Here is a 13226-nt window from a genome sequence, read left to right on the forward strand (position 1 = left end):
AGAGAGATGAAAGCAACAGGTGTCCACAGAGGTGACTTGAGGAGTTATGGACGCTATGAGGTAATGCCTCAGCCATGGGCTTTTTTTTTTCTTTTTCCTATTAGTTACAGTCTCTAGTTTATGCTGCTTGCATCCCTCCCTCAATGCCTCCCCATTTTTAACACCTTGCAAGGTTGACATTTGCTTGTTCTCCCTCGTAAAAGAACATATTTGTACATTTTATCACAATTGTTGAATACTCTAGATTTCACCAAGTTACACAGTCCCAGTCGTTATCTTTCCTCCTTTCTTGTGGTGTCTCATATGCTCCCCACCTTCCTCTCTCAACCGTACTTCCATTGTTGTGCTTCCATCTCCCAAAATTGTGTTCCAAACCACGCACTCCTGTCTTCTATCACCCTGTAGTGCTCCCTTTAGTATTTCCTGTAGGGCAGGTGTCTTGTTCACAAAGTCTCTCATTGTCTGTTTGTCAGAAAATATTTTGAGCTCTCCCTCATATTTGAAGGACAGCTTTGCTGGATACAGGATTCTTGGTTGGTGGTTTTTCTCTTTCAGTATCTTAAATATATCACACCACTTCCTTCTTGCCTCCATGGTGGCTGCTGAGAGATCCGCACATAGTCTTATTAAGCTTCCTTTGTATGTGATGAATCACTTTTCTCTTGCTGCTTTCAGGATTCTCTCTTTGTCTTTGACATTTGATAATCTGATTATTAAGTGTCTTGGCGTAGACCTATTCATACCTCTTCTGTTTGGAGTACGCTGTGCTTCTTGGATCTGTAATTTTATGTCTTTCATAAGAGATGGGAAATTTTCATTAATTTTTTCCTCTATTATTGCTTCTGCCCCCTTTCCCTTCTCTTCTCCTTCTGGGACACCAATGATACGTACATTATTGTACTTTGTTTCATCCTTGAGTTCCCGGAGACGTTGCTCATATTTTTTCATTCTTTTCTCCATCTGCTTCTTTGCGTGTAGGCTTTCAGGTGTTTTGTTCTCCAGTTCCTGAGTGTTTTCTTCTGCCTCTTGAGATCTGCTGTTGTATGTTTCCACTGTGTCTTTCATCTCTTGTGTTGTGCCTTTCATTTCCGTAGATTCTACTAGTTGTTTTTTTGAACTTTTGATTTCTGCCGTATACAAGCCCAGTGCTTCCTTTACAGCCTCTATCTCTTTTGCAATATCTTCTCTAAACTTTTTGAATTGATTTAGCATTAGTTGTTTAAATTCCTGTATCTCAGTTGAAGTGTACGTTTGTTCCTTTGACTGGGCCATAACTTTGTTTTCCTTAGTGTAGGTTGTAATTTTCTGTTGTCTAGGCATGGTTTCCTTGGTTATCCAAATCAGGTTTTCCCAGACCAGAACAGGCTCAGGTCCCAGAGGGAAGAAATATTCAGTATCTGGTTTCCCTGTGGGTGTGTCTTAGAAAATTGCTCCACCCTTTGATGCCTCAGGTCACTGCGCTTTACTGCCCAGCAGGTGACGCCTGTTAGCCTATAATTCTTGACTGGTGTGAGGAGGTATGGCCGTGTTCCCCCAGGCTCTGGGGTCTGGTTCTGAATGGAAAGGGCCCCACCCTTTCCTCCTAGAGAAGACAGACCCCCTAGGGGGAGGTCATTAGCATTTCAATGGTCTCACTCTCTGCTTGTGCTGTCTCCACCCTTCCTGGAGTCACAGCCCTGGAAACTGAAAATGACTGGGGCTTTCTCCACTGAGCTGAAAAAGAAACAGATAGTCCCCTTCAGACCCAGTCCAAGGCGACCCTCTGGCTCTCCCAGGTCAGTCGTCACTCAAAGCCTCTGTCTGTTTTTCGGGAATGTGTACCTGTAGTGAGCAGTTCACACTCACTACTTAAAACCCCAGTTGGAGCTCAGCTGAGCTGTATTCGCTTGCTGGGAGAGAGCTTCTCTCTGGCACCACAAGGCTTTGCAGCTCGGGCTATGGGGGAGGGGGTCTCACGACTTGGTTCCGCAGGTTTTACTTACAGATTTTATGCTGTGTTCTCGGGCATTCCTCCCAATTCAGGTTGGTGTATGATGAGTGGATGGTCTCGTTTGTCCCCCTGCAGTTATTCTGGATTATTTACTAGTTGTTTCTGGTTTTTTGTAGTTGTTCCAGGGGGACTACTTAGCTTCCACTCCTCTCTATGCCACCATCTTGCCCGAGTCCATTGCAAGCCATGGGCTTTTGAGGGATGTGCTAGGGCTTGCAATAACGTCACCGTGACTCACGAGGCAGATGTAGATTCTTGGCATGCTCAGGGCCGAAACTCCAGAATTGTCCCTAACTGGTTTAAAGAAGTGGTATCTGAAATCTAACCTCTAGACAAAAGGGTCTGCTCAAACCAGGGAACATGGGCATTACATTAGAGACAGACCCCTTCCTGCCCCTCTCCACCTGCTGCTTGGATGTCTTGGTCATCCCGAGGAAAACCTCAGGACTGCTCAGCCAACAGGCTTGATTCCGTGTTATCACTATAGTTATCATTCGCTCTCTGGATTTCTGTCTTTCTGCGTGTGTCTGTCTGTCAAACACTCAAACAAGGCTGTGATCTTTCTGACTAAAAGAATGCAATGCATGTCTCCCCCTGCTCAGCCATGACTGAATTCCACCACTAACAGAGTTAGACCACACTGAAAAATAGACACCCTTTACTCTACTTGGGATTATTTATATAGTTTTGATGGCTTTCCTTGTTTGTATGTTTCGTTTGTATGTACCCATTGGCCTCTCGTCAATTATGAAGTCTTTTCTGATCTGCTGGACTGTGAATTCCGCCACAGTCTTCCTAAGCCTGGTGGCATTACCTGGGTGATTGCCAGCTCCATGGAAGTAGGGTTAGGTCAAGTTGAAGGGAGGAAAGAGCTTGTCTGCTGCCTTGTGATATTTCCAAGCCCTCTCCTGGAAACCTGCCCTGGGCGCTGTTCTCTGATATTAAAAGGAAAACAGCCAAGGAAAAGAGATCTTAACAAGTCTGTCTCCTGGGGCTCTCTCAGCTTCTATGAAGAGACACGAAGGGGTGGAGGCTCTCCAAATTTCCTTCCAGCACTAATGGCCTCTATTTCAAAGATTCCTGGGCAAGATCCTTGGGAGAGTTTAGGATTTGTTCCTCTTTTTGACTTGAAGGGATCCATCCACCAGGATGCCAAGAAGAGGACAGGAGTCCCAGGGCTTTCACTGCAGGTTCCGACCTGTTTGCACACATGCACACACACATGCACACATTAACACACACCCGTGCTGAGCCTTTGGGGAGCTCCTTCCATCAACGGGACATCCCTGCCTGTCCTGCCCAGCCCAGGCTGTTGAGTTCTCATCCACCTGCACCCTCAAAGGAAGAAATGAAAACCCTCTGATATCTTGCTGTGGAAGAGACCTAGGGGTGCTGCAGCCTCAAGGGAGAGGGAAAATGGGAAAGGAGAGGGGAAAACTCACATATGGAAAAAGACACTAGTGGTAGGGAAAGAAATTTTATTTTCAAGCTTTTAAGAGAATATTACAAACAACAGAGAGTCTTAAAAAAACTCTAAAAACTAGTTTAAAAAAGTACTTGACAGTGTCTGTTTAATACCCACAGATGACATGGCTATTGTGCAATGACAACAAGAAACTGCAGGTGACCATCCAGCGGCCTCCCCTGGCAGGGTCCTTGGAACCAGCAGGTGGGCTCCAGGGACAGAGCTCCTGCAGGGCCCCTGGGCTGGCCCTACTGTATGGGAAGGACAAGGGGGCACATAGCACTGGGGTATTAGCCAGCCACACTGCCTCTTTGGGGAGGATCCAAAGAGCAAGGAATACTTAAACTGGTGTCCTCGCCACTCCTCGGGCACATCTGGTCAACCTCCTCCCAGGGCCTGCAGCAGCATCCCTGGGTGGGAGATGCCCCTTCCTGGGGGGACCTGGTCTGGGCTTGTGCCAAGGCAAGGGGAGGCATGGCACTGAGTGGGTCCTGGCCATGGGTGAAGCCGGGCAGTTGGGGAAGTTGCTCCTGGATTGACAGCTTCAAAGGCCAAAGCCCTGCAGCAGAACTGTGCTTAAACTACCCATGGGAAAGCTGTACTTTTCTCTAGTTGTGTGTGCGTGTGTGTGTGTGTGTGTGTGTGTGTGTGTGTTTCTTGTAAACATCTTTGAACCAAATCAACCAAAAATAAAGCAACAAGGGCACAAGAAGTTACTCATCGCCAAACCTAAGCCCTCTTTGAGCCCACCTGAAGTTGGGAGGTTTTGAAGAGAGGTGAAACACCCCTCCCTCTGGCTGCACACGCGTACATCTCCCTCCCCACACCAGCACCCCCCACCCCCACCCTGGGATCCCTAAAGCCATTTGAGTCAGCCAATCCTGCCCACCCAGGCAAGCCCAGAGGCCCCAAGAGCCTTGCATCCTCCCTGCTGTTGCCCCACCCGGCCCCCCACCTCCCACCCCACAAACCAAGTTGAAAATCGGAGCAGGCTGTCAAGACTTCTCCTTCTGTCTACCTTTGCCTTTTATCTCCCGCCACGTGCACAGGTGGGCACCACACCTGGGGTCCTCCCCCAGCCATGGCTTCTCCCCAGGGTTTTGCAGATGTCTATGTCTGGATGTTGTTTTTGTTTTGTTGTGTTTGTTTTCTTTTTTTAGGGTCAGTTTGTATTGCACTTTGTTGTTGAGTTTGTCCTGGTATTTGTGGCCATTGTGGTTGGAGAATGGTATTGAGTGATTGGAAGTCACAAAACCTGCTCATGTGCCAGCCCCACTCCTGCCAAATCCTGCCCCAGGGCTCCATAAAGGCCGGCCACCCTCTCCTGCCAGCTCTCACATCCAGCCCTGGGTGCCCCCTCGCCTCCCCCACACCTGCTCCCCAGCCAGGCTGCCCAGCGGCCCGGTCCTCCCCAGCCCAGTCTCCACTCTTGTGCGTGATAAAGGCTTTCCTTCCTTCCTTCTTTCCTGTCCCTCCTTTCACACGGTCGTGACTCTCATGACGAGCTCCCGGCTGCCACCCTGGGGACTCCGCTGTTCATGAGGTCTTAAGTGACTCAAGATGTGCAGGATGGTGTAAGCACAGTGGTGATCGGACAGAGGGCCTGAGGGGTGGCTGGCAGCCCGGGCGGGGCCTTCCTCAGCGTCCGGGGTGCCCATAGCCTCCCCATCGGAGGAGGGGGCATTAGCCTGGGTGGATGAGGAGGTCCGGGGGTTTGTCCTGCCTCCTGACTTTTGATCCTCCAGGTCTTTTGTCTTGTCATAGTTCAGCACTTTCCACTGCTGGTTGACAGCCTGCCACCGCTTAAAGATGCGATACACTGAGGGTCCCTCGTGGATGATGAGGCCTTTGGCAGTGGGGAGAGGAAGAAAACAAAGGCAAGTAAGAGAAAGCAAGCACCTGCAGGGAGAAAAGGACAATCTCCTTTTATTTACAGATGAGTGTAGGCATTGGGGTAAGCTGGTCTTTCATCAATTTTGGTTTGCTCTTCTCGAACCCACCTTTCAGCTCTTGGCCTCATCTTTACCGTCTCTAGATTCCCAGGCTCAACAAGTCTTCAGTAGGTAGAAGATGGAGGGCAGCCAGGCTGTTTGTTGTGAAATACCCCCACACCCAATGCCTTTAGCTACCTCTACTCCATGTCTCCCACCCTGCTCTGGCTTGACAAAATCCAAATTCATCCTTGGAGGCATAACATAAATATCTTCCCCTCCTTCTACCATGTATCCATGGCACCCGGGACCTAGCAGATGTTGAATGAATTGTGAGATTTCAAAGGCACCATAAAAGAAACCCCATGGTCTTTCCATGCCTGCTGAATGATCTCTGAGATTCCACTGGTTAACTCTTTGCACAAATTGCCCAGTGCTACTGAAATACAAACCCCACCCTGGGAGAAATAACTATGATGCAGTTATATTGGCCAGGGGCAGAGGTATAGTGAAGCCAGAAATGAGCCACACCAGGCAACCCAGCAGATAAATACATATTGTGTGCCTGCTATATGCCAGGCACCAGGCACCAGGGTTGGTGGGCAGGTACTGCAGTGAGCCGGACAGTCTGAGTCCCACTCACGGAGCTTACTTTCTAGTAGAGACACACACAGTAGGAATGTAAACCAATCAATAGGACTAACTCACGTGCTGTCTAACGCTACACGGAAGAGAAAATAGAGTTAAATAGGCATTGGCTGCAGGGGTTGAGGGTCCTTTTTTGGCTAGGTGATGAGAAGCGTCTTTTGGAGGAGGCAGTAATTGACTTGAGTCTTAAATAAGAGGAGGAATCCTTGCAAAGATCTGGGAAAGAGCATTTAGTGGAAAGAACTGCAAGTGCAAAGGCCGAGAGGTGGAACTGAAGTGAACAAGGGTCAGAAAGGTGAGTGTGGTTGGGGTGCGGTGTGTGAGTGGGGAAGTGGAGGGAGAGAAGGTAGGCAGAGGCCGGCCCCTGTTAGGGCCCTAGAGGCCAGGGGAAGGGTTTTGCTTATAATGGAAGTCATTTTTGCAGGATTTTAATAAGGGAAAAGATGTGATCTGATTTACCCTTTAGAAAGTTCACTCTGACTCCTGTGAACACCAGACTGAAAGGGGATAAGAGTAGGAGCAGGAGACAAGTAGGGGGTGTAATCCTTCAAGTTGGAAATGATGGTGACCTTGACTAGGGTTATAGCAGTGGAGCGGGTGAGAAATGGTAGTTACGATGTACTTTGGAGGCAGAGCCTACAGACTTGCTGACAGATGAGATGTAAGTGAAGAGAAAATTCTGCTTAACTGCAAGGCTTTTGGCCTGTATGGTGCCACTTACTGAGCTGTGGAGGGCATGAGGGTAAGGGAGTGTGGATTTGATGGAGTGGTGGTGGGAGTGATTGTATTAGGTTTCCTTTGCTGCTGTAAGAAATTACCAAAAATTTAGTGGTTTAGAACAATACAACTTTATTCTCTCAGTTCTGGGGATCAGAAGTTTAAAATTAATGTTACTGGGCTAATGCCAAGGTGTCAGCAGGACTGGTCCCTTCTAGAAGCTTTGAGGGCAAAATCCATTCCCTTGCCTTTTTTGGCGTAAAAGTTGCTTGAATTCCTTGGCCTCTTCCTTACATCATTCCGACCTCTTTTTTCCATTATCGACTCTCCTACTACTCTCTGTTGTCAAATCCCCCTCTGTCTCAAGATTACATTTAGGACCCACCCAGATAATCCAGGGTAATTTCCCCATCTCAAGATCCTTAACTTACTTACATCCACAAAGCCCCTTTCGCCATAGAAGACTGCATTCATGGTTTCTAGGATTAGGTCCTGAATCTCTTCGAGGGCCAATTTTCAGCCAATTGCAGTGTTTAATAGTCACACTTGGGTCATTCTGAGTCTAAGATGCCTAATAGAAATCTAAATGGATGTGTCAGGTGGGTAGATGGGCATATAAATTTGAAGCTTAGGGAGAGGTCTGTCCTGGAGACAGACATTATCAGTAGAGAGGTGAAATTTGAAGCCTTGGGAATGGCCAAGATCTCTTGGGTAAAGAGGCTCGATGGATAAGAGAAGAGGGCACCCTATGTTTAGAGATTTGGTGGAGGCTTTGATGAGGTGGAGCCAGCAAAGGAGGCTCTGAAGGAACCACCAATGGGGTAGAAGCAAGACCCAGCAAGAGGGGAGACTCAGAAGTTTAGAAAAGTACATGTTTTGACAAGGAGAGTTTGATAACTATTTTAAATGCTGTTGAGAGGATAGCACAAGTAAAATGAGAAGTGACCATTGGCTCAGTGGTCACATGTGGAGGTAGGTTGATAGAAGTGATAGTAGGAAAACCAGGTAGTTCTCATCCTAGTGCATCTTTTTCCTCCATGAGATGAGGGGGGAAGTGTTAAAGATTTGAGGAGTGAGGAAAAAGTGGGAAATAATTATCTTGGAAAGTGGGAATGTGAATTTATTGGGGAGATGTGGTAGAACTATCTGATAGTGTTGAGTGCCCATTCAACATGTGTGCCCACACACTTGAAGTGAGTCTAGACTTTGCTTGTGTGATTTTTTTCCTCCAGGTACAGGTGTGGAGAAAGAGGAAAGTTGGGTTTAACTACTATAGTCTGTTTTTGCAGGCAAGCAAGACAGATGAGAGAGGAAAAAGAGAACTATGAATGCTTGCAAGGGAGTGGTTATCATGCAGGCCCAAGGAATCTAAGGTGTGGAGGAGGGAAGTGAGGATATAAAATGGATAGAGAAAAATGAAAAAATGCTAGGATCAGTGCTGAGCTGGAGAATTGCTGGAGTGGGGATACTGGAGATAGTGAACTACAAGGATGGAGAAAGGGGCAGCCAGACAGTGGATGGTCAGTGTAAGTGGTGTGGTTCCTGGTGATGATGAGGTCCAGGAGATGAACACTTGAGTAGGGGATTATGGTGGGCACAAGGAAAAGATCTTTGGTGTAATAGAGAAGCCAGGGGATAGATGATTTGCACCAGCCATCCTCAATGGATCAGAGCAAATGCCCCTTTTATAACAAATATATTTTAATGTCCCCTTTCCTATGCTGAAATGAAATTCTTAAGATAATATAAGCTATTTTTCTTTCTTAAAAATCAATATAATGCCTTAACTGATAGCATAAAGAAAAACAAAGGGGAAGTCATTTATAATAAAACAATATAAATTTCAATATAAATGCTGGGGCACAACTACACTAAAAAATAAATAAATAAAAAGTCCCATACATTTCCAAAATGCCCCCTGGGGGATGGTACCACCTCTGCTGAGAACCTCTGCTCTACAGAGATGCTGAAGATGGAAACGGTGGCGGAGAGGGGGTGTACAAGCCAAGGACATCAAGAATGTGAGGAGTCAGTAGGCGGTCCGCAGTCAACAGCATCAAGATGGGAAAGTATGAAGACATTCACTTCAAAGGGGCTGGGGTTTCTGAAGGATAAAGGGAGACAGGCAGTTTGGAAGTGGGATGAAAGATGGACACGGAACCCAACTCCATGCCCCACAGGATACAGTGTTGGGGAGAACAGACAGCCGCCATCTGAGACAGCTGTGCAGGAAACAGTGTCAACTAAAGGAGGACAAAAGGAACACTCAGAGGAGAGGTTGCTAACGATGGACCATGAGTTCCAGAGGGCACAGTGGAAGGGCTGGGGAGACGGGGTCAGATTACAGGGTGAATAAAGCAGGAAAGGGGTGAATGTCCATATAATGAGGGTGGTCTGGGAGGCTCCGCCCCGGGTGGTGAGGATGACTGGGGCTGTGAGGCAGGATGGCATCTGCCCTGCAGCAATTGAAGGTCTAGGGGCGCCTGGTCTCGCCCCCGGGGGGAGCAGATGACTCGCAGGAGCAAACGATGAGTCACCCCAGCCACCTCCACGCAAAGCAAAGGGACTGGATGGGAAAACCTCAAAACCTCTTCAATCTCCAACACACTGTGATTCTAGGCAACAAGAACAGCCACCCACTGCCACTTTTTCCTGCATTATCCCAGCAGTTCCTGAAATTACACTTTGTTCAACAAGTCTTCAAGGGTTCGCTGAAGCAGAGACAGTCTCCCTGACGCCCAGGGGTTGGTAGCCTTTTGTTTGGGTCACGGACCCCCTTTGAGGATCTTATGAAACCTAAGGACCATCTCCCTGTGCAAAATACAGACACACAAATTTTCCTTATAATTTTAGGGGGCTCATAAATCTCCTGAAGACCACCTGTGGACGCCTTGATCTGGCTGGACTTACTCTGCACAAGGAGACCTCCTCTCTGTCCCGCTCTCTCACCCCTTCCAAATGGGCCGGTTCTCATCATTTCCATCAGACATTTGAGTATGTGTCTGTGCACCCTCGGCACTGCCACCGTTCATTTATTCCACAAGCCCTGCTTGCACATCGCCACGCTATCTCCCTGGATGGTGAGCCCCTCGAGCCAGCGCTGGTTGAGCCTGAGGCAGCTATCGCAGCACCTAATGAAGCCTGGTGACGGAGGAGCTGGGGGCTTAGAGGAGACAGAAGACAGATCTTCTGAAGCCTCAACTGACTCATCCCAATAAGAGCCACGGCACTTGATTCTTAATTAGCTACTTGATCAGACAGTTTCACCCTGATTGAAGAGAGTGGCTTAAATTTTGGAACTGAATGCCAAATTTTCTAACTCTCTAGTGTTCAGGAAGTAATTAAACCATTTTAATGGCGAGGTGGCTGAAGGGGAGGAGGGAACACCTGTTTTTCTAGATAATGCCTATTTGCCAAAAGTTGGAAAAGCACAAAATACCTCATTCACATCCACTCCTGCAGCAGTGCCCCTGCTGCCTGGTGTACAAATTACTTATTGATTCTGTTGGGTGGCAGAATAAAAAAAAAAAAAAAAAAAAAAAGGATGGGGGTTGAGTGGGGCTTATCTGATAGGAGCAGGTAAAGTGGACAAGTTGAAAGGGGGTGGGAAATAGCAGTGGAGAGAGACTGAAGTAAGAAAATAAGGAAAGAGCTATTGGTTAAGGGAGTCCGGGAAGTAGTAGAAGAAAAAAATGGGAAATTAGAAACCCAATAAGTTGTAATTGAGTTCTTTTCTAGAGTTTTATATATAACAGTTATCTCATAACCACCTACCACACACCCAACCCTGGGTTATATTTGTGGGAAATTGAGTTCCAGAGGAATTGCCGCTTCCATCTTTTAACATTTCTTCACCGTTCAGGTCTCCTCTTCCTCGCGCAGCTGCAGGCTCCAAAGTCATCATCTCTCTCCCCTGGACTCCATCTGAAAGGGCCCTTTGGCCAACCCATGAAGATGGCAGAGAAGGGCCAGCCGATGTGGGTGGGCAGGTCCCGCCTGCCCTGCCCCACAGCCCCTAACTCGTAGTTAGGGAGTTCTCCCGATGGGGAAACGCAGCCAGCCCCTGCTGGATTTGGGCCCATTGGATCATGCCGTGTCCACAGCAACAAGATTCCATTCAATTCAGTTTAGCTAGTATTTCCTGAGTACCTCTGTGTGCTTCTATGAGTACCTTTTATGAAACAAAAAACTGGTTCCCATCACATGTGGAGTTAACAGGCCAAGCCAACTGAGCAGTGTACAGTTCTCACCCCCTCAGTGATGCCGGAATCCAACCCCCTCCTATTCATCTTCTGCTATTATCCTAGTTTTAGTAGCACAAAAAAAAATGCTGACAACCCTGGAGCAGTTTCTCAAACTTTGGGGTGCACCCGAATCACTCAGAGAGCTTGCTAAAACAGATTCCTGGGCCTCACCTTTAGGGATTCTGGCTCAATAGGTCTGGGGTGAGGCCTAGGAATTTGCATTTCTAAGAAGCCTCCTGTGATGCTGATGCTGTTTGCGGATGCACTTGAATAGTCCTGTCTACAACCTCTTATTCACCCCTGCTCATGCCTCATGGAAAGCTCTGAATTTTGATCAAAATAAAAGCAATAAGTAATTTTTAAAAATACTCTACTTGCAAATGTGACAGATATGAAAATGTTAGGCAACTGGAAATAAACGGATACTTCCTCTCCTAGACCCAGAGACTTTTGGGCCACACAATTTAGAATCAGCTCACCAAGGAACATGTATTGAATATTCCAAGTGCCCTCCACTTAACGAGTCTTGTTGCTTTGGCTAAGTTGCTTCGTCTTTCTGTGCCTCTGTGTTCTCCTTAGTAAGTTAGGGCTGATACCCCCTTCCTTATAGGATTGTATGAGACTAACAGGGGTCAAGGTCATGCATGCCACACCTGGCGCATGTTGAACACTTAGTGCCACATGATACTGACGGTTGTGTGCGGAGAGATTACAGGACACTCCTATTCTCAGCCTCCTTCACAAGGAACCCTGTCCCCAGCCAGGAGCACCTTCTAACCGTCCTCCTCCCCAGTGCTCGGCCTGAGTCATTGTCTATAGATGAATAACATGCTGGAGCTGAAAAGTTCTCTAGAGACCAACTGATTCTGCAGGTGTGGAAACGAGCCTTCAAGCCTGGGCCTCCTCTGCCACTGCCAGGAGCCTTCCGTGGTGCAGTGGAGGAAAGCTCCCCTCTCCCCGCAGAAACCCCCACTCTCAGTCAGCTGGGGGGAGCGGGGGGGGGGGTTCATGAGACTTTATGTCTAACATGCCAGTCTCACCATTGCTGGACTCTCATTTTCCAGATTCTATGCCTCAAGAGCCCAGTCCTATTCCCAACCTGCCCTAAAGAACATTTCAGGCAAATGTGGGAAAATAAGTAAATATAATCAGCTATTTTTGCTGGGAGACGCCAGAGAGGCAATGTCACTACCTGCCTGACGTGGGCCGTCTGCTCTTGACTCGACTGCTTTAAGCCTTAATTCTGGCCACTCTTCCAGAGATAAAGACTCAAGGATCAGAGGATGCCTAAAGCAAGTGATGAGGTGAATACAAAGCCAACCTCCCCTACTGTTTCCATCCCTTTGATGCCTGGTCAGCGCAGGGGAGACAGCTCCCTCTCTGGGCTGACCTCTGTCAGAGTTCTCCTCCTGGCAGGTCAAGCCCAATGCCTCAGAGCCAGAACCATCCCAGTCACTCTGCCTACCCAGGGCACTGCAGAAGATCTTTGCTGGAAAACCAGCACGAATGGTGAGACTCTTGCAGGTGAAATGAGCTTAATTCAGTAGGACTTTGTAGGGGATAGAAATTTTGGAGCCCCAAATATCCCTGCATTGGTATAATTGAGGGGTCCATTCCCGGAAGTGTGTTTGTGAAGTAATTTTCCAAGATTCTGTGGTTTGGTTTGGTTTGGTTTGGTTCCTGTGGGGGTTTCTTTGTGAGAATTAGAGCTCTCACTATCTGGACAGATAGGGACAGAACTGCATTTCTCAGCCATTCTGAATGGTATCAATGCGTACTGATTTTTATGATGGTGGTGGTAGTGGTGATGGTGATGGTCACTGGTGATGATGAGGGGGATGATGGTGGGGCTAGTTATGGTGATGAAGGTCAGGGTGATGACGATAATGGCAATGATGGTGATGATGATGATAGCAAATGTTTATCAAAAGCTTACTATGTATTGTCAATCTAAAAGGGCTCTGAAAACATAATTTTTACTTCTCACAGAAACCCTATGAGATAAATGATATTATCCCCCTTTTACAGAAAAGAAAACTGAGCTCAGAGAGGCTAAATGTCTTGCCCAAGGACACACAGATTGTACATGAAGTGGGACATAGTCCTAGGTTCTTCTGAAACAGGTAACTGTCCTTTATAACCCAATACTGAAGTGACAATGGCATGGAGGTCTGAGAACAGAATGTAAACACACAACACACACACACACACACATATATATGTATATATAA

The 13226-nt window shown here is 47.4% G+C and overlaps 1 protein-coding gene across 1 annotated transcript in view; it reads right to left on the minus strand.

Moving 5' to 3' along the window:
• Positions 1-4838: 4838 nt before the first annotated feature.
• MARCHF4 (membrane associated ring-CH-type finger 4) overlaps positions 4839-13226 on the minus strand; it is a 106053-nt gene continuing 97665 nt past the window's right edge. The window contains exon 4 of the mRNA XM_037849803.1: positions 4839-5301. Within this exon, the coding sequence (XP_037705731.1) occupies positions 4934-5301 (368 nt within the window). The 3' untranslated portion in view covers positions 4839-4933. The remainder of the gene's footprint in view (positions 5302-13226) is intronic.

This window comes from Choloepus didactylus, chromosome 9 (genome assembly GCF_015220235.1).
Source record: "Choloepus didactylus isolate mChoDid1 chromosome 9, mChoDid1.pri, whole genome shotgun sequence".
Lineage (NCBI taxonomy): Eukaryota > Metazoa > Chordata > Mammalia > Pilosa > Megalonychidae > Choloepus > Choloepus didactylus.